General features: G+C 40.0%; 2 protein-coding genes across 2 annotated transcripts; both read right to left on the bottom strand.

The window, feature by feature from the left end:
* Positions 1 to 316: 316 nt before the first annotated feature.
* On the bottom strand, positions 317 to 1,381 carry LOC122054714 (2-hydroxyisoflavanone dehydratase-like). Its single transcript, XM_042616151.1, has 2 exons — positions 955 to 1,381; positions 317 to 855 (listed from the first exon to the last, which is right to left on the bottom strand). Exons 1-2 carry the CDS (start codon positions 1,379 to 1,381, stop codon positions 317 to 319), a joined length of 966 nt encoding a protein of 321 aa, XP_042472085.1.
* A 19,306-nt stretch (positions 1,382 to 20,687) lies between these two features.
* On the bottom strand, positions 20,688 to 21,752 carry LOC122054713 (2-hydroxyisoflavanone dehydratase-like). Its single transcript, XM_042616150.1, has 2 exons — positions 21,326 to 21,752; positions 20,688 to 21,223 (listed from the first exon to the last, which is right to left on the bottom strand). Exons 1-2 carry the CDS (start codon positions 21,750 to 21,752, stop codon positions 20,688 to 20,690), a joined length of 963 nt encoding a protein of 320 aa, XP_042472084.1.
* Positions 21,753 to 22,309: the final 557 nt, after the last annotated feature.

The raw sequence follows: 22,309 nt of genomic DNA, 5'->3' as shown, positions 1-22,309 counted from the left end.
TCCCCTATCCTAACCCTCCTATATATCTATCAATCACTTCATTTTAAACAATAATATAAAATAAACGTTAAGAATCAATCATTTTATAATTAGTCTTAATTATTATGGTCGATTTAACTAGACCAAAAGATGAGTGATATAACATTTTATTCAATAAATATAGTATATTTTATTCAACTTTTTAGAGTTATTATATACTATAATTTTATTCAGAATTAATGTCAAATAGAAAAGGTATAGCCTAGCGTGAGTTGACATTTATTTTTATTATCATGGTATGCAAAAGCTAGCTAGAGTACATAATGATTCAACAACTTCAAGTCAAGAAGGCTGCGATTCTGGCACGGAGCTTAGCAGTGTTGTTGCTGTCTGGATGATTCAGATAGAATTCATGATCCTCCCCTGCCGCCTCATACAACTCCGCCGTCGTCCCACGCCACTCACTACCCTTCGTCAACGCCTCATAGTACATCAGCGCTCGATCCCTCATCGCATCCTTCTCCGACGTGCACAGCAGCATTCGCGTGCACCCCAGATCTGCCAAACTCGGCGCTCCCGCCGCCAAGGGATTCACGCGCAGGTCGTCATTCCCGGCCGTCGACTCAGGGCAAATCATTCCCCACAGTTGGTCCAACTTCTTCCTTAATACTGGATCGGCTGCTTTCTCTGAGGCTGTCAGATTTTTCCCCCAGAAGTAAGGATCTAGTAGTATCGTCCCTGCTAGCTTCAAGCTATAACTGGAGATCAGCCCTTGAGACCCAACTCGCATAGCCAGGTTGTGCACGATGTTGCCGCCGGCACTGTCGCCGGCTAAGTAGACTCTGTCATAGTCAGCATGATCGAGGAGCCACGGTTCTACGTACACATGTAGGAATATTAATTATATATGTGCCAAATTATTAAAAAAGAATATTATTTTAATTTCTATGTTAATTATTATATCATTTTTCTCACCGGCGTCGCTGCGATGGGATGCGACCCATTCGAGAGCAGCCCAACAATCATCATATTGCACAGGGATATGGTGTTCCGGTGCACGATGGTAGTCGACGGAGAGGATGATAGAAGAGGAGACGGCCGCGAGGCCATTGAGATGGCGGTGGACGATGGGGGAGGCAGAAGAGAATATGCAGAAGCCGCCGCCGCGAAAGTAGAGGATGAGGGAGAGCTTTGTGCTATTAGAGTTGATATTGATAGGAGGAAGATAGATGCGGGCGGAGACATCGGCGGAACTGCGGATATCCTTGGAGTCGACGTTAGTGAGGGGGTCGAGGCCGGCCGGCGTTTGCTCCCCGGCCTTGAGCCGCTTGACAGAGCCGTCTTTGTAGACGAGAAAGTAAGGAGAGTAGTCATAGATGACAGGGTTGTTGTCCGATGCCATTCCACTTATTCCCGAAAGCAAAGATAGAACCATTATATAGAGAAGAATTCCAGCTGCTCGTGCCGACAACATTTGCATTAAGGTGGGTGGGGCAAGAACATGAGTACTGAGGCCGAGGGGTATTTAATTTATAGGGGAGAGAAAAGTAGGCAGTTTTGTTACGTTGGAGGTTTATACGTTAAATATACATAGTTGTTTATTTTGGGGTTTCCAAATGTTAATTTTAATAAATATTAGTTATTTTGGTATTTCATTAGTTAAAGATTGGAGGAAATTGACTTTTGTACTTGTTCAGTTGTATCATATTCAAATTTATATATATAAACAGAAAAATTTTCTAAATAAAGTAACTACTAAATTCCCGCCTAAATAGCTTATCAATAAATAGAAAGCCCAATTACATGAAATTGTCTGGAATTCTACCTATATATAAATCATTGTCTTCATTTTAAAAGTTCAATTAACTTTGAATTTCTCTGATTAAAACGCTTTTACAATTTCAATTGCAATCAAATCAATTAATGGGATGTCGGTTAGTATTCCAACTATTTTACAATTTAAAATGAAGTCCAAATCACATTTATTCGGAAAATTACCTTTAACCCCTTCATTTTCTATCAAGTAACATTTTATCCCTATGTATCTAAAAAAATAACAATAACCCCCTTGACCCAAGTAAAATGTGAAAAAATTTATAAAAGGTAATTATGTCCTTATGTTTTTGATATTTTTTTATAATATTAAGAGGAAAATATATATATTGAATTGATATGGAAAATAATTACATATGTCTTTGGGATCGACTCTTTAATTATTGATTAGTGTCTTCGGTGTCGAGGTTGGATCAATGGTGTGAGAAAAAAAAAAAATATATATATATATATATATATATATATATATATATATATATATATATAGAAGTATCCAGTGAAGGTTCCCTTCATTACTCTCTCAGATATGTTGTTGATATTGATTTATCGGTGTGTCCGCTTTCGATGTCTTGGAAAACAAAGCTTGTCAGCTAAGGGTTGGCATTATCGGTGTTACCCTCTTTAACAGTCGAATAACTGATGAACTAAGATGTGAGGCTCACGTGCATACATGAGAAAGCAAAAGAGCTCGAAGAAGAAGAAAATTTATTTTCACGTAAGAAAAGAAAATTATATCTTCATATATTTTCGTGGAACCTTATATAATCATGGATGGCGGATCTAAAATTTTAGATTTTGGAAGAAGTAAATAAAATAATTATTATACATTATATTCTAAGGTCATGCAGCTAAGGAGACAAAATATACATTTTAAATTAATTACTTTTATTTTGTTCATATAATTCAATATTAATTTTTATATATTATTGGAGGTTACATACAATTTATTGATTTTAATTAGTAAATCAACAGTCATGTACTTGTTGAAAATATCAATTAGGACCTTAAATTATCTAAAATTAGTTCAGATATCAACCAAGGAAACATAGACAATTAGGACCTAAATAACATCTCCATACATAAAAACTTTAATCAATGAGAATGCCTCGAATTCTACCTAAAGATAAATCATTATTGTTGGATCGTGACAATGTGGGAGGATGAATCATGTGATTTTAAAATCGTTCTTTCTTTAAAAAAAAAACTGAGTTCACAGCAAAATAAAACTAAGAAAAAAGAAACGAGATGGAAAAAAAAAACAAACGCTAACACAAATAATTTTTTACTTAGTTTGGAGCCTTCAACGACTCCTACTTCAAGGCCCGTACTCGTTAGTGCTTTCATTGGGTAATCCACTAATAGTTCGAATATTACAAAAATGAAGTACAAGTGATGTATAAGAACTATAAGAAAAAGTTACCGACAACAAAGAAAATTAGCAGAATTTAATTGCAGGTTGTCGGAGGAGCGTTACAGCGTCGGAGCCTTTTAGGAGCAGCGCACAAGAACAAAAGTCAAAAAAATTAGTGTGTTAAAGCTGCTGGTCGAACCCTTCTTTTACAGCCCAATCCAAGCCTCTGGATCCACCCCCGGGTGCCTGGAGTGTGCTGACGTGGCTGCACCTCGTCGAAAGTCTATCTCGCAAACTTTATCCATCTCCAAGCTCCTGAATTGGTCCGGGTGCCTAAACCGTTGACGTGGATCGACCAATTGGCGTGCTCTAACTCAGCTTACGGATGACTTTTGTCGATCCAGGCGCCTGGAGTAACCTCGGGCGCTCGGACCATCCAGGTGCCTTCAGTGCCACCTGGGTGCTCCTTCGAAGCCCCTGACCCAAGCCTCTGGAGTAACTCTGGGCGCCCGAGCTCCGCGTCCCTAGATAGGCTTCGGGCGCCTAGAGCCCGATTTTCCATCTTTTAATCTTCTGCAATACAGAGTTAGCACAAGAAAAAATAATATAACTCAAAGTAAACATTTGACAGACTCCAGATTGTCCAATGTTGACTTTAAGTTTTGCTAAAACATTATGTCGGATCGACATCTACTTTTCCCTCAACCGGGAACTCATCCTCACTAAATCTATTCTTCAGTTGTTTACCTCTACTTACCAATTACAAACTTCCTTAATGTCAGGTCCCTTGACCCACCAGGACTTCCTGCCAGATCTTAACCAATTTGGACTTTAGTCAATCGTCTAGTCCTCTCTGACCAGACTGAACTTCCTGCTAACTGTCCAGTCCTCTCTGACTCAGCAGGACTTCCTACCAATCATCTGGTCCTCCTAACCCAACTTGGCTTTAGCCTAGTATCTGGCCCTCTAGACTCATCAAGTTCATATTCTGCACACTTGGTTGACAAATTAGACCACAAGCATCTAACTTTAATCCACTTGTCATTCATCAAAATTTGAGTTAGATCATTAGTGCTAACTGCACCAACAATCTTCTCTTTTTTGATGTAATGACAACCTGGGTTAAAATTAGAAAAATAAGCAAAGTAATCATGTGTGTGTGTGTGTATATATATATATAATGTGACAAAAGTGTGTTGAGTTAGTTTATTTTTCTATCTAACCCCTCCCTCCCCCTTTTACATTCATCAGAAGCAAAAAATAAACAATAAGAATAGAATGGAAAGGAAGAAAGTATCAAAATAAGAGTCAAACTAGTAGTGCATAATTACAAGTAATTTAGTACGAATAAAAAACTATGAACATAAAATAGTAGTAGAAATACAACTCAAAATGTCTACTGAGAGGAGGATGACGAATGATGGGCAAGACTCCATGATTGGAGTATCTCTAGAATTTGGTGTTATCCAACCTGCGTCTCCCGATGGCTAGTCCTCGTCTCCTCTCAAAGATTATGTTCCTCTTGTCGTAAGCTAGTCACAGAAGCCTCTAGGCAGGTGACTCTTTCGGGAAGAGTAGGATTGACTAGAGGTGGAGGTGCCGATAGATACTCAAGCAATAAATCTTCCTTTGGATCATCCTGTGGCTGCTCCTCAGGGATAAGGGGATGCTAGGCAGGCTAATGCTGGTCTAGTTGATGTTGGGCTCCCTTCATGGCACGACACCCTGATCATCTATATATATAAATGTTGGATCGAAAGCGCTAGAGGGGGGGTTGAATGGCTTTCGCTTTTGTTTCGGAAGATTATGAGTAAAATGCAACAAAAAATTAAATAACAATTGAAAACACAGACACCAAGATTTACTTGGTTCGGAGCTTGTGACGACTTCTACACCAAGGCCCACATTCATTGAGCATTTACTTTGGGTAATCACTATAAGCTCGGAAATTTATAACTTGAAATATAAATTAAAGCAGTAATGAAATTATACCGACAACAGAAAATACAGAATTTAATGTTTTGGGTCGTCGGTATCTTGTCACAGCTTTGTCGGATCATTCTTTGAGCAGCACACGGAAGAATGGTTGCACGTTTGTTGTTGTTCTTAGCTGCTGCTCGAGACCTGCTTATAAAGCCTATGGAGGGCGCCTCCAATACCATGGAGGGCGCCCTCAGCCTTGCCAAAAATGCAGCGTCGATAAGCCTTGACTGCTTCAGACTTATCCGCTTGAGAGCGCCTCCAACCGCATGGAGGGTGCCCTCGCGCCAGTGTCCAGGGTGCCCTCAAGCTCCATGAGGGCGCCCTCGTGCCTTGCTGCGAGGTTGCTTCTCCAGGTCACCTGAGGCACCTCCAAGCTCCATGGAGGGTGCCTCGGGTACTGTTCATCCGAGGCAAACACGTCCAATTCCCTTCTTGCAAAATACGTTAGTCCAAGAAACTAATCATACCCTGCAAAACAAAGTTAGGAGAATATAGACATGATAAATAACATATTTGACAGCCTTCGGATTGTCCGATTCTAACTTCAGATTCTCGTACGGAAATCTAGGTCAAACTGACGCCTACTGCTCCCTCACCGAGGAACGCGTCCTCACCTACTCCACTCAAGAGAGTATACCTATTGCAAGATCGGTCCTTCAAACTCACTGAACTTTTGCTCAGCGCCCGAGGCTCCAAGACTTTCTACTGGGCTTCCGCTCCATGACCTATCCAATCTTCCACCTGGTTCGCGACACCAGGACTTTCCACCTAGGGTTACCACCCCCTAAGACTTTTGCCCGAAGCCCTTGACCTGTCAAGACTTTCCGCCTAGGGTTACCACCCCTTAGGGTTTTCTACCTGCCTAACCGCAGCTAGGACTTTTGTCTAAGTACACTTAGGATTTTCCTGCAAACTCATTCAACCTTGTTAGATAACAAGACAACCTAACTTTGAACCCTTTGACATAATCAAAACACATGTTCGATCGTCAGATGCTTTCCGCACCAACAATCTCCCCATTTTTGATTATGGCAAAATAGTTCAAAGTTAAGTAAAACATAACAATAAATAAAGGAGCATAAACACTATAATTTAGAAAAAAAAAACCCCTTATGCTCCCCCTTTCACAAAGATTATGTTTAAATTTGTTTGAATTCTTAACTTTGACTTTTCTCTCCCCCTTTGACATAAATCAAAAATATTAAGTAGAGAAAAAGTTAGTTTAATATGTAAAAATATACTGTGTTTAACTTTAAGCTCCCCCTGAAGGGTAGCACTTAAAAAAAACTTAGCTAAGATTAGCTTTGAAAATAATTGCTTTGAAAAATACTTAGCTAAATTTAGTTTTGGAAATGATTGTTTTGAAAAACACTTTAGCTAAATTAGAAATATTTTGAGAATACTTAACTTTTTTCAACAAACAACTTAGCTTTAAAAATAAGTGCTTTGAAACACATTTAGTTATTTTAGAAGTTCTTTGAAAACACTTAGATTTTTTCAAAAATAATTTAGCTAGATTTTAGCTTTGCCAAGTACTAAGCTTTCAAAAGAAATTGATAAGAATTTAATTTTAATATTTAGTTTTATAGAGGTTTTGAAAAAGGCTTAGTTAAAAGTACTCAGCTTAAAAGGATTTTGAAAAAATACTTTACTTTTAGGAATATTATGGTAAAAACTTTATCTTTTAAAAATATTTTGATAAGCACTTAGCTTGAAGAAAATAAAAAAAAAACTTAGCTTTTTAAAATATTTTCTTGAAAAAATACTTAGCTATGTAAATGATTTCTAAAAAACTTAAAATATTTTATCAAATACTTAGTTTAAAAATAATTTATTTTTCAAAAATACTTTTAAAAAAAAATTGAACTCCCTTTTTTTTTAAAAAAAAAACTTTAACCCTTAAAAAACTTAATTTGACTCCTTTCACTCCCCCTTTATTAATGCCTTAAAAATTTTGAGGATCCTAGAGTCCAAGCATGTAAATAAATAACAAAAATAAAGGTTATTATTTTCCTGATTTTCCATCTCACCCATTCTAAGTTATCAAGCATATTCAGTTTATGAGTGCGTGTGAGAATGAGTTAACTCATTTTATCAATTTAAAAAAAATATTGAAATATAAATTTATATTTTCAGTGAGTTTGAATTTCAAATGAGTAAACATTTAAAATTTTGAAAATTTTGAAAATATATTAAAAATTAATTAGGTTTGAAATTATAACTTGAAAATATGATTTGAAAATTAATTAAAATTTTAGAAATTAAATATGATTTAAAAATTAATTAAGATTTTGGAAATTTAATAATTAATAATTTGAAATTTAATTATGATTTGAAATTATAATTTTGTAAATAATGAAAAATAATTATAATTTACTTTGATTGAAATTAATTAGCCTTTTGAAATTAATTATGATTAAAAAAATAATTTAATTATGATTTAAACATTTTGAAATTAATTTTTGTTAAAATTAATTAAGTTAATTTAATTGAATTAATTTGGAACTACTTTAAACCTATGTCTATCTCATCCTTTTCTAGATTTTCAATCAGGGAACCTTAGTAGTTTTGTGAGATGGTTAATCTTCAATTTATATTATCATTTAAGGATTGATTTCCATTTGAGTTAGACTCATGTTTTACAGTTAGTCAATTAAATATCTATTTCAATGATTGAGTTCCAGGCTGTGGTGAGACACTAGACCTTCTTGGTTATGAGATCATCCACCACTTCTAGACAAAGTCTTTTAGAAAAATTGGATATTTAATTTCTCTACAGTAACTCCTAGGTCTAACTAGTCAAGTGTGAATCAAGCCTAGGTCTTTATCTAACCATTCTAGATTATACAATTAATAATCATGATTGACATTTATCAATTTAGCATATGCATGGTCATGGTAATTTGTATGGATCAACCAAGTCAAGTAATTTATTAGTTAAGTTAACAAGTTTAAGTTAACTTTTGAGTTTTAATTTGATTTAGTTTAGATCTAAGTTAATTGAATTTAAGGTTAGATTTAAGTTAGATTAGATTTTAGTTTAGGTTAGATTTTATTTAAGTTTAGATTTGAGTTAGAGTTAATTTAGTTTAGGTTAGATTTTATTTAAGTTTGTTTTATAATTAAAAGGTACTTGATTATAGTTTGATTTGTAGGGTTTAAGTTTTACCTTAGACTTGTAGCCCAAGTCTAGATCTTGAGGATTAGTTAAATTATTAATAATCTTTTCTAACTTATATATTTTATCTTTTAAAATATTACTTTGTTTCTCTAATTTTCTAAAAGATAATTTCTTATGTTTATTAAATAATTTTGAGTTATTTTTATTTAGATTTGAATCAAATTTATTCATTGTATTATTAGCATGCATATCTAATTTTCTAGAGAAATCTATATTAGAGTAAGCAGAATTAGTTAAGGGACAGACATGCATTGCAAAAATTGGATTTTCATGTAATATAAATTTACTTACCTTGATTTCTCCCCCTGGATTTTTGGGTCTTCTTTCTAGACATTTACTTTTGCAGTGACCCATTCGTTTGCACTTGGAACATTCAATGTGCTTCTTCCCTTTCCGGATCAATTTCTCCTTCTCTGGTTGTGTCGGGCGAATCTTATGAGTAGGCACTTGTTTCTATAGTACCCTCTCTCCCTACACTTAAAACAGGTTATGTGAAATTTACAATTTGAATTTACAATTTTATCTTTTAGATCCATGATGGGATTCTCCCCCTTGACTGTTGTCATCTCGAATTCGGACTTTGATTCAACTATCTCTTCTTTGGCCATCAGTGCTATGAAATCTGTCTGATCCAATTCTTCTGAGTCTGGTTTGGAGGTTAACTCTAGAGATTCATACTCTGATTCGAACTCAGGTTCGACTTGGTCTTCTGGTTCTGAAGGAATCTCATGAAGCTTGATCACCTTCTCCCAAATCTCCTTAGCATTGTTGAACTTTCCAACTCGATCAAGCTCTGAATTTGTTAGCCCGCATAGGAGAGTATATGTTGCTTTTGCATTTGCCTCGAATTTTCTTCTTGTTTGTGCATCCCACTTGTCACATGCGATGGGTACACCTTCTTCACTGGGGAGAATAAATCCGATCTGGACTATGGTCCATATCTCCACTTGGGTTTTTAGTTGGTGCTCCATCTGGTCTTTCCAGTATCCAAAATTTTCGCTGGACAAGAGTAGCAGGCATGCAGTGCTTGTAAAATACGGAAACAAATAATAAATAAATAATAAAGTTTAATGGACGGAAAACCTTAACGGAATTTTTTAGAATTTTTAGAAATTTTTCTGGAATTAATTGGAGCTCGTATGACGTATTTAGAGGGGATGCACTAATAGGCCCGATAAAAGTCTGTTAGGAATACCTGGAAGTGGGAGTTGATTAAGGAATTGAGCTAGGGTTTGATTTAGAAACCCCTAAGTTTATAAATTCCTTTCTCTTATTATCCTCATGCCCTAAGTTTTTCCCTACCGCTGACTCCTCCCCAAGCTCACACGCGACGCCGCCCAAAATCCCTCGCCGGTCCTGTTCGTCGTCAAGCCACAGCTTCCGGCGATCTTTCTCCCTCACGCGAGCACCCTAGCCGCGACTCTTCTCCCTCGCACGAGCACCACAGATCGCAGCCGCTGGCCACCCCTCGCGCCAACACCAGAGACGAGCCCGGCCGCTGGTCTCCTCCCACATGCGCGAGCATTGCAGCAACTGGCGATCTTGGTCTTGCTGCCTTGCCCGAGCACCCCACAGCTGACGTTTTCCTCTCCTCGCGCGAGCATCCGACCCCTTTCTTCCTTCTCCCTCACGCGAGCAGCAAGGCCGCTGATCCTCATCTCTTCGAGCTGTGCCCTAGCTGATCCGGTGAGTATTTCCCTTATTTTGGTATGCGATCTCTGAGGTAAGGGGTAGGATAGGTTTTAATTGAGGATGTTTCTATGTTCTTGTACAGGGTCAGTTTGCTATTTTTGTTCTTGACTAATCTTTGGATGATGCATGCTTGGATTGGATTTGGGTGTTTGAGAGTGAATTTGGTGTTCAGATGGTTTCTGCTTGATGGTATGGATTCGGGATAGAGGTCTAGGTGGTCTCGGTTGGTTGAGATGATGTTTTGTACTTTCCAATTTTTCCTCGAAAGTTTTGATCCGATTATGATGATTGTTTTGGTTGATTGGGATGCGATTTGGCTCCTTTTGGTTTCCAGCATCAGATTTGGGGTTTCATGAATGAGTGTAGGTTTGTTGAATTCGTCTAGATGGATTGTGTTTATGGAGACAAGCTTTTCGTGGAATCGGTTGCGTTGATATCTTTCTTCGGTATGGGCAGTTTAAAGTTTCGAATGATGGTGCTTTCGTTTTCTTCCTGCTTCCGAATCAGTGGACACTGTGTGGTTGGCGTTTTAATCCTTGATTCTCTTGTAGTCTCGTAGCTTCAAAAATATTGAATAGATTTGGAAGGTAGAGGTTCAATTCGATTGACGTTTTATTTCCTTGAATAACTGTGGATTCTTGTGGATTTAACTTGAAGATGTTTTGTTTTCTCGCATAGCTGGGGATTAGGGGATTCTTGTAGTTCGTAGATTGAAGTATGTGAAGGAAGAGTTTGAAATGGTTTAGATCGATTAATAGTTGGTACATTAATTATAGATTCTTAGTTTTGTCCTGTCTCTCGTATTTGTAGGATTCGGATTGGATGTGATCTTTTGGATCTTGTTAAAGATGGTGGACACGAGCTACGTATAAAGGCGGGTACTTCTTATTTTGATTCTATAGTTCTTTGAACTTAGTGCATGAACTATTTTTGGATAAGGACTATTTTACCTTAACTCCACTCTTAGTTTCTTGCGCTTGATACTTCCACACAATCTTTGAGAAATTCATTCCATATCTATACAGTCTCTTGTTGTTGTCCATGATCAATAGCAGATACTAAATATCATATTTGTATGCTTTAACTATTGTTTGTTTATGTACCGTATTGAGCATGCTGGCTTCATGTAGCATACATGTTTCTGCTTATATATATACGATGACTGTTGCATTGTTCGCATCATGTCATTGCATGCATGCCGTATCCTCGGCCACTCGAGAGAGTGGTAGCTGGAGTTGATGTCGCTTGTCCTGTCGTGCCGCACTCGACCACTTGTGTGAGTGGTAGCTGGAGTACGAGCAGCAGGGACGTTAGCTACTATGCAACTGTCCCCTCGGCCACTCGTGTGAGTGGTAGCTGGAGTGGTGTACAGTCTGTCACTGACCCGGCCTCTCGACCATACAGGGGTCATGGTGCAGAGAGGTGGGCGGGAGTGACCATCCGTGCATACGCTGTTTGTTATTATATTTGCTTTGGCTGCTACTGTCTATATATGCTGTTATTGCTTACTTTTGAGTTCACATATGCTGATATGCTTACTTAGGTTGAGATATATTCTCATTATAGATGTTTAGTCATTGGAAATTTGTATATACCTTGCTTATTACCTCTGTAGTATGAGCAGTACTGTAGCAGATTAGTACCAGTTCTGACCTACTATACCTAGCATAGGATATGGTTTCAGGTATGAGTATTTATTTTGGTTCTATTATAGTATCTGCTATTTCTCTTATGAGACTGTATACTGTTGACACTCTCTACTTACATGTTATGTTCATGCACTATCTCTTTCCTTACCCGCTGAGTTCCAATACTCACCACCCCACAAAATGATTTTCTTTCACCAGGTAACAGATAGATGAGTCATGGATGCTTGGAGAGATGCCGACTGCCAGTCCTGGGTCCTACGTCACACTCGAGGATAGTTTTCGTTTTGGTTTTGTTATCGTTTTGGATTGTATGTTAATTTTGCGTACTTTGCTTTTGAACAAGTCGATATGAATTTTGGGTCAAGTCTGTGATGACAGGTATTTTTATTAGTGTCGTTGTTGGTTTTACGTTCGTATCATTTTATGTCTTCCGCTGCTGTGTGTTTACGTTCAGCCGTGTAGATTTATTAAACTGCGTGGTTATATTTATTTTGTTCCAGCCGAGTGGGCTGATGATATAAACTGCGTGGTTGTGTTTATTTCATTTTTGTCCAGCCGGGTAGGCTGAGTATATTAAATTGCGTGTTCTGTTGTTTATATTTTGTATATATATTCCAGCCGAGTGTGGCTGAGGTATATTTTGTATGTAGTAATGCTTCAGATTGTCACTCGTACAGGGGAGATGCTGCCGAAATTTATTCTGGCAGGGACTACCTGGGGCGTGACAGTGCTTTTCCCATCTTGGTAGGCCATTAAAAAGGAATCTCACACACAAAGAAAAATAAAAACAAATGTTCCAAGACTTGGTCTTGGATTAGTAGTGCGGGAGAAAGATAAAAATAACAATTCACTAATTTCGAGAAGAAAAAATATTATTTCAAACATTTGAAAATGCAATATTTCGCTAATACCGACCAATGTGAAAAGATGAAAATGAATTTTTCAAAAATAGTTTTGAAGGGAAAAAATGAAAGGCGTAAGGTTTTATTTTTAACAGAAACGGACGAAAAAGTGACGAATAATAATGCTTGAACGGTAGTTGTACCGATTCAGATCGACCCCGCTTTGATACCAATTGTTGTATCAAAAGCGCTAGAGGGGGGTGAATAACGCTCATGGCTTTCACTTTTTTTTCGGAAGATTATGAGTAAAACACAGCGAAAAGTTAAATAACAATTGAAAACACAGACGCCAAGATTTACATGGTTCGGAGCCTGTGGCGACTCCTACACAAAGGCCCATGCTTGTTGAATGTTTACTTTGGTTAATCACTATAAGCTCAGAAATTTATAACTTGAAAAACAAATTAAAGCGGTACTGAAATTATACCAACAATAGAAAATACAGAATTTAAAGCTTCGGGTCGTCGGTATCTTGTCACAGCTTTGTCGGATCGTTCTTTAAGCAGCACACAGAAGAATGGTTGCACGTTTATTGTTGTTCTTAGTTGTTGCTCGAGACCTGCTTATAAAGCCTGTGGAGGGCGCCTCCAATAACATGGAGGGCGCCCTCAGCCCCGCCAAAAATGCAGCGTCGATAAGCCTTGACTACTTCAAACTTATCCGCTTGAGGGTGCCCTCGCGCCAGTGTCGAGGGTACCCTCAAGCTCCATGAGGGCACCCTCGTACCTTGCTGTGAGGTTGCTTCTCCAGGTCACCCGAGGTGCCTCCAAACTCCATGGAGGGTGCCTCGGGTACTGTTCATCTGAGGCAAACACGTCCAATTCGCTTCCTACAAAATACGTTAGTCCAAGAAACTAACCATACCCTGTAAAACAAAGTTAGCACAATATATGCATGATAAATAATATATTTGATAGTTTTCAGACTGTCCAGTTCTAACTTCGGATTCTCATCCGGAAACCCTAGGTCAAACCGATGCCTACTGCTCCCTCACCGAGGAATGCGTCCTCACCTACTCCACTCAGAAAAGTATACATGTTGTCAGACCGATCCTCCAGACTGACAGGACTTTTGCTCAACACCCGAAGCTCCAAGACTTTCTACTGGGTGTCCGCTCCACAACCTATCCAGTCTTCCACCTGGTTCGTGACACCAGGACTTTCCACTTAGGGTTACCACCCCCTAGGACTTTTGCCCGAAGCCCTCGACTCGCCAAGACTTTCCGCCTAGGGTTACCACCCCCTAGGGCTTTCCACCTACCTAACCGCAGCTAGGACTGTTACCTAAGTACACTTAGGACTTTCCTGCAAACTCATTCAACCTTGTTAAATAACAAGACAACCTAACTTTGAACCCTTTAACATAATCAAAACACAAGTTCAATCATCGGATGCTTCCCGCACCAACAATAAAGACTAAAGATAGACTCCTAGCGCCTATCATGCAGAACACATTTAGAGGAGTCACATCACCTATAGTGACATCAATACCTAATGAGTATAAGTAGATGGTTAGAATGTGGTAGTAGGGCATGAGGGCCTATCTGCTAGTGCAGATACTAACTAAGTAGATAATGGTACAAAACATGTGAAGGCTAATATCTATTTCTAGCCTCTGACAGAATGCATATAGGAGGAAGGAGTGAAAATGTTGCATCATACCAACGTCTCTAGTGGTAAGTGGCAAGATGCACTTCACTAGGACCCTATAGAGAATATAATGTTGAACACTAAGTGTGACTGACCTAAACTGGGTGATTGTCAGTATCCTCTCACCTCTAAAAAAAATATGAATATATAGTATCCAACGTGATGTGGGAGTAGGGATTACCAAATGATAAATCCCTAGGAGGATAACATACAAAAGGAACAACTGAGGGTCGCAGACCTAGGAAGTCTCTAAGGATGGTGGGAGATATTGTGACTTATTTAGTGGTGACCCTAAAGGTGTATGTAAAATCGTCTACTTTGACTATGTTATTGTACAATTTGACACACAAACTTGAGTTAACCGAACTTGAACAATAAACTAGTCTATGTAAGTGATAATACTCAATAACTTCTACACTAGGAATGCATGAATACTGAAAGAAAGTCCTACATAAGTATCGACTAGGTGAAGGTACCTGAGAAATGGATGAAAATCTAGCCTTATGTTCTTCAGTGAGAAACCTAAGGTCAATGCTAAGAATCCTAGAGGGGCCAACACCAACATCGATTGTTTTCTTTCTACTCAATGAAATAAAAATTAAAGGCTAAACTATTACTAAAATTTTTAAAAAAAGTTTATGTTTTGAATATTAGTGAGACATTCTGAATATTTATAAAATAAATGACAACCTCTGTTGATCCTCAGCAACATGGCTCAAGAATCGGAAGAGAGTTTAAAGGTTTGTGGAATTTTTGTTTCTTTCTTTAAAGGTTCGGTGAAGAACCTTCGAGGAAAAATATTTAAGGTGAGTGGAAGAGGTTCCCCATGGGGCACTTTTATAGCATTTGTCTGGGCTCCCGGATCTAACACCGGGTGCCCGGACCCACAAAAACTGGGGCACCTCGGCAAAACTGTGGGCCAGTTTTGCGGAGGTGGAGGTAGGGCGCTTGGACTTAGTCCAAGTGCCTGCATCAGCTATTTTTTATTTTTGTAATTAAGTTTTAATTTATGAACTTTTAAGTACCTTGAAGAACTGGTGGAAAGAATCGGAGAAGAAGTTGCATTTGAATCTTTGTCATCACCTTTATATCCCACAGATTAGGGATCCTGATCTATTGGCCTTACCCCCAATCGATTGTCATGTCAGATCAGAGCACATTTAGTCATCCAAATCTTGCAACAACTCTTTTCTTCGTCACTTAATTGATTAACCAATCAATTACGGGCCTACTTAATCTATAAGCCAATCGATTACGAAGTCCTCTGTTCCCTAGCAAGCTTCTTCCGATCGATTACCCAATCGATCAAGCAGTTTCAATCGATCACCCAATCGATTCAAAAGCTCTCTGCTTGCTCGTGACCAAGCTTAATCAATTAAGCCTCTCGCAATATCCTCAATTGATTGGGACTCTTCCCAATCGATTCAACACAGTGCAATGCACCGCGCTTCGCGAAAACTAGCTTCCAATCGATCATGCACTTCACGAAGAGATGCGCTCATGAGTCTCAATAGATCACATGATCGATTACCCAATCCTTACTTGCTCAACCCAAGTCTAAGGTTTCCTTGCCTAATCTCCAGTCAACCGTGACCTGTTGGGACTTCTCCACCAAGTGTCCGGTCAATCTCTTGACACACTTGGATTTTGTCAACTTCTCGTTGGAATTCCAGTCACCAAGTGTGGTCCTCTTTGATCCACTTGGATTTTCCTCTTGCCTAACCGCAGTTAGAACTTTACCTTACAAACGTGTTATCCCCCTTGACCCACTTGGACTTCCCTTTGCCTAACCGCATTTAGGACTTTCTTTTTCAAACGGGTGATCCTCCTTGATCCACTTGGACTTTACTTGCCTAACCGCAATTAAGGCTTTCCTTGCCTACGTGCAGTTCTCCTTGACTCACTTGGACTTTCTTTGTCTAATCGTACTTAGGACTTTCCTTGCCAATCTGCGGTCCTCCTTGGCCCACTTGGACTTTCTTTGCCAACGTGTGGTCCTCCCTGACTCACTTGGATTTTTCCTTTGCCTAACTCCCGAGTTAGGACTTGTCTTGCCTAACCTCCAGTTAGGACTTTACCAATCAAGTACTGGGTCCTCCTTGACTTACTTGACCTTTCTCACATATTGTCCAACAACACATTGTCCAAACATATTGTCCACAATATATTGTCTAAACATCGAAACTCAAGCTTTAATCCACTTGAGCTTAGTCAAACTGATCAACCATGACTTGGGGAATGATTGCACCAACAATCTCCTAATAGAAAAGATTTGTGACAAGGTTTGGATGGCTAGATGCGCTCAAATCTAACGTGGCAATCGATTGGGGTTAAGACTAATCGATTGGGAGCCCTAATCCGTAGGATATAAAGGTGATGACGAAGATTCAAACGCAACTTCTTCTTTGATTCTTTCCGCCAGTTATTGAAAGTTTTTGGAGCAAAGTGCTGCTACATTTTCAAGCATCAAGAGGTGATCCATAGCAACAAGAGATTAAGAGCAAAGGTTCCTTATTTTAGTATTCATTTCCTTGTTCTTATTGTATCTTTTGTTGTATTGCTTGTGTATTCTCGTGTTGGAGTTTATACGAGACTTCTCCGCCTTCTAGAAGGAGGATTTCATAGTGTACTACTGTACTATGAGTGAGGAGAGTGTACCCTTAGATTAGTCATCTCAAGGAGGTGGATACCATGTAAAATCAAGGGTATTAATGCTTGCTTCGAGTTTTCACTGCAATAAATCATCATTGGAGCGATTGGAGCTAATTACCTCTCAGCTCACAGAGTGTCCTAACATGAAGTAGGAGATTACGTAGTGTATCAACACAAGGCAAAGAACTACCGCTCATGTCTCAAAACTTTGACTTGATACGTTTCACCCTCCAACAAATTTTTACCGATTGGTACCAGATAATCTTTCTCCTAGGCTACCATCTAATACAACTCAAGAATGAGTTTTTTTAACCCAGGACAACTGATACAAGAGGATTCGAAGATTTTTATTACTATTTTTAGTAAAATTTTATTTTTTAGTAATTGGGATATTTTTAGTAATTTTTATTTTTATTTATAATTTTTTATTTGGAATTCGTTTAAAAATTTTAGGATTGTGAGTATGTTTAGAATTTTTTCTTTATGTTAGAATTTTTTTCCCTTTCTTTACAAGTTAGGAATTAAAGTTTATATGTTGGGATTTATTTTTTTCTTTGTATCTTAGGATTTGAAGTTTATATAAATAATTATTTGGGTTTAAGTAAAAAGAGATTTTAATTGGCTTATTAGTATTTTTGGTAGTATTGTTCTTTTCCTATTTTCTAATATTCCTTTTTGAATAAATATGTTTTAAAATTATTTTTGATATTCACGCACGAATTAACGGATTCAATAGCCCGCGGAATAATAATTATCCCATTCGATGTCACAGCCTTTTTGTGAGCCCAAAGAATGAATGGGAGCATAAGTAAATGGAACAAATTGCTTTTGCATTTGCTATTTGGAGCTTAATTTATGCTCAGAATTAACCCATAAGCATGCCATTGATTGAATCCTAAAATTGATCTATGAGTACTCGATCGCTACTTGGTGATACTCAAATCACAAGTCCGCAGGAGGATGACTTCTTTAATTACAAGGCTATGAAAATAAGTGAAATAGCACCCCCGAGTGTCCGTGAAATTTTTTATTGTTATTTTGACGATTTGCTAGATTATAGTACTCCCGAGTGTCATGAGTGGCTAAACAGTGGTACATGCACTACCGTTGTAAGGCTTTCCGAGGGGGCTCAAGATATCTTTCTCGTTCGGCCTCCACATGCTAGATGGCATGTGGGCGTGATTCATGATGATAAAGTTAAGGACCCGTTCGAGGTCCTTTTTATGGAGGAGCTAGTGTAATGCTCGGTGCTCAGGGGCCATGTATAGTGACCTCCTTCTTCCGAGTCAGGTGTGTAATGGGTTGTCCAGAGAAATGGAGCCGTATTTTGAGTAATTCGATCGGTACTTTACGTTGATCATCAGTATTATAATGTGTTGGTAAAGTAAATCAAAGATTTGGCATTCTGACCAGATTTACACTTGTGCACATAAGAGAGAAGAGTACATTGGAGCTGTATGGGTTCGTCCGACCATAACATCGGTCAAATACGCTTAGAGGCCTTCTACACCGTGTGGGGACTCTTAGGGTTAACCCTTATAAGTCTAATCGGGCGTGCACAGAGAGGCTCGTGTAAAGTGGGGAGTCTGACCTTTACCTCGATTGGCCCTATGGTCGATCGAATATGAGGTGGGTCGAACATTCTTAAGCTTAGTCGGCGATTGAATGATTAGACATGCCAACTTAATTCCTATTTCAAGAACAAGACATTGAACCTCCTATGCTCGACCGGTCAGGTCTCTTCCGAATGACCTATAATCCGGTCAGGCTTGCGCCGAGAGCCTTAACGTTGGGCGGATAACGAAGCCAGATAAGAAATCTTCTTTTCCCTTGACTTTAATCGCCATATCATCTTGATTTTGACCGTTATATTACCTTGAGTTTGATCGATATATCATATCTCGTATCATATATGATCCCGTCCGGAAACTGAGTCAGACGGACTGCCGGGTGAGGTGGCGAGAATGTTGACCGAGTCGCGACGTCCCGGAGGGGCGGGGGTGTTGAGATGGCTTTTATGTTGACCAAGTCTTCAAAAGTCCTCTAGTCAACGCTACCTGCAGCCAGCGATCTGGCCCTGGGGCGCCCTCGGATGGGACGCGGTGTGAGTTGTTGGGACACGGAAGAGTAGACGACGCCCGATCAGGATGGAGAGCTGGATCAGACGACGAAAAGTTGAACGAGGCATGGACCCGGAAGACGAGCTACAGGTCGGGATATAATACCGGCATGCAAACCGGGATAAGGCACCGGCACGTAGACCGGAATAAGGCATCGGCATGCAGACTGGGATACGACACCGGCACGCATACCAGGATACGACACCGACACGCAGGCCGGGACCCGAGATCGACACACAGGCTGGGTAACGAGATCGGCACGCAGGTCGGGAAATAACACACAGACAGGGATATGACAGCAACAAGCGAGTCGGGATATGATATCGGCACGCAGGCCGGGAGATACTAGTGGCACGCAGGCCGAGAGATACTAGTGGCACGCAGGTCGGGAGATACTAGTGGCACACAGGCCGGGGTACAATAATGGTGCACAGATGAGAACACGACACACAAGTCAAAACGAGACAACGACTTAAAGACCGGACGTAATAACCACAAGGCTGGATCGATGCGACAATCGGAACATAATGAAAATGAAATACTGTGTAATGGGCGACAGTGAGGCCTACCGTGATAGTAGGTGCTGGGGGCCGCCGGAGATGGATGCCCCGGCAGTGCAGTACCAGCGACGACCAACCTTGGAAGGGCTAGCCGGTGATCTGCTGCGGTGGCGGCTAGAGAGGGGATTTCCGGTTGAACCGCTATGGCTGCGGACAGAGATAGTGGCAGCGCTGGAAAGGAGGAGAGCGGCGGTAGGAGTCGGTCATGGCCGCTCGTGGTCGATGGCGACGGCAGCATTGGCCGGGAGGAGCTTCGAGCGTTACGAGAAAGGGAGATGAGAGGTCTGCCGGCGCATGGGTTGCTTGATGGCGTTGTCGACAAGAGGAGCTGTCGACGAGAGGCGAGGGAGAGGAAGAGGGGTTGCCGGTGAGAAGAGAAGATGAGAGGAGGAGTGAAGTGAGGGTTGCTGGCGACAAAGGAGCAGGCAGCGATGGCGGCGTGAAGGGGAGCGACCGTCGGCGTCAGCTGATGGGTTCCAGCAGAGGGCGCGGCGAGTGATGCACCAGGCATCTACGGTAGCGGTCGGCGCAAAGCAGGAGGCTCCTCCCTTGCGTGCGAGGCCGGCGGTGAGGAGAAGGAGAGGAGCAGAGGCGCAGGCCGGCGGTCGGCGTCGGCGTTGGTGCCGGCGAGGATCGTGAGAGGGAGGACGTTTCCGGTGGCAGCGGAGCAAAAACGCAGAGACCGAAAAAAGCTCCCTCTCTGCTCGTGGTCTACAGTACCCTTGATACAATGATTTGATTAAATTGCCCTCCCCTTTCCTCCTAATTCCTCCCATGTCCTTAACACATATCCACATCAATATATTATCGTGGAACGACGATATTAAACCTTGGAGTATGCAATAAAATATTTTACTTCAATAAAATAAACATTCAGAATCAATCATTTTATAATTAGTCTTAATTATTATGGTCGATTTAACTTGGCCAAAAGATGAGTGATATAACATTTTACTTCAATAAATATAGTATATTTTATTCAACTTTTTAGAGTTATTATATATTATAATTTTATTCAGAATTAATGTCGAATAGAAAAGGTATACAAAAGCCACTCCTAGCCTAGCATGAGTTGACATTTATTTTTATTATCATGGTATGCTAGCTAGACTAGAGTACATATTGATTCAACAACTTCAAGTCAAGAATGCTGCGATTCTGACACGAAGCATAGCAGTGCTGTTGCTGTCTGGATGGTTCAGATAGTATTCATGATCCTCCCTTGCCGCCTCATACAACTCAGCCGTCCCGCGCCACCCACTACTCTTCGTCAACGCCTCATAGTACATCAGCGCCCGATCCCTCATTGCGTCCTTCTCCGACGTGCACAGCAGCATGCGCGTGCACCCTAGATCTGCCAAACTCGGCGCTCCCACCGCCAAGGGATTCACGCGCGGGTCGTCATTCCCGGCCGTCGACTCTGGGCAAATCATTCCCCACAGTTGGTCCAACTTCTTCCTTAATACTGGATCGGCTGCTTTCTCTGAGGCTGTCAGATTTTTCCCCCAGAAGTAAGGATCTAGTAGTATCGTCCCCGCTAGCTTCAAGCTATAACTGGAGATCAGCCCTTGAGACCCAACTCGCATAGCCAGGTTGTGCACGATGTTGCCGCCGGCACTGTCACCGGCTAAGTAGACTCTGTCATAGTCAGCATGATCGAGGAGCCACGGTTCTACGTACACATGCAGGAATATTAATTATATATGTGCCAAATTATAAAAATATATATATATTATTTTAATTTCTATGTTAATTATTATATCATTTTTCTCACCGGCGTCGCTGCGATGGGATGCGACCCATTCGAGAGCAGCCCAACAATCATCATATTGCACAGGGATATGGTGTTCCGGTGCGCGACGGTAGTCGACGGAGAGGATGATAGAAGAGGAGACGGCCGCGAGGCCATTGAGATGGCGGTGGACGATGGGGGAGGCAGAAGAGAATATGCAGAAGCCGCCGCCGCGAAAGTAGAGGATGAGGGAGAGCTTTGTGCTATTAGAGTTGATATTGATAGGAGGAAGATAGATGCGGGCGGAGACATCGGCGGAAATGCGGATATCCTTGGAGTCGACGTTAGTGAGGGGGTCGAGGCCGGCCGGCGTTTGCTCCTCGGCCTTGAGCCGCTTGACAGAGCCGTCTTTGTAGACGAGAAAGTAAGGAGAGTAGTCATAGATGACAGGGTTGTTGTCCGATGCCATTCCACTTATTCCCGAAAGCAAAGATAGAACCATTATATAGAGAAGAATTCCAGCTGCTCGTGCCGACCACATTTGCATTAAGGATATAATATAAGCTGCGGGTGGGGCAAGAACATGAGTACTGAGGCTGAGGGGTTATATATATTTATAGTGGAAACAAAAGTAGCCAGTTTTGTTACGTTGGAGGTTTATAGGCTAAATATATATAGTTGTTTATTTTGGGGTTTCCAAATGCTAATTTTAATAAGTATTAGTTATTTTGGTATTTCATTAGCTAAAGTTATATGAGAGAAAATTGACTTTTGGTATTATTCAGTTGTATCATATTCCAATTTGTGTATTCAAATTATAATTTAAAACTAAATTGTGTTTCCTATTAACATGTGCATGCATCATTAGAGACTCGTTAAATAAGAACAATTTTTTTTTTTTTGGATTGCCTTAAAAATTATTCTTATGAAACTAACTTCATCTACAATTTTGATGACGTGTTAAATAATATATTTAATAGAATCGGGTTAATATCAACCCAGTAATGATTATATTTAAGAGATATT

Source organism: Zingiber officinale, chromosome 3B (assembly GCF_018446385.1).
Source record: "Zingiber officinale cultivar Zhangliang chromosome 3B, Zo_v1.1, whole genome shotgun sequence".
Classification (NCBI taxonomy): Eukaryota; Viridiplantae; Streptophyta; class Magnoliopsida; order Zingiberales; family Zingiberaceae; genus Zingiber; species Zingiber officinale.
Note: the sequence above shows the minus strand (reverse complement) of the source record. Positions and strands in the feature narration are given on the sequence as shown.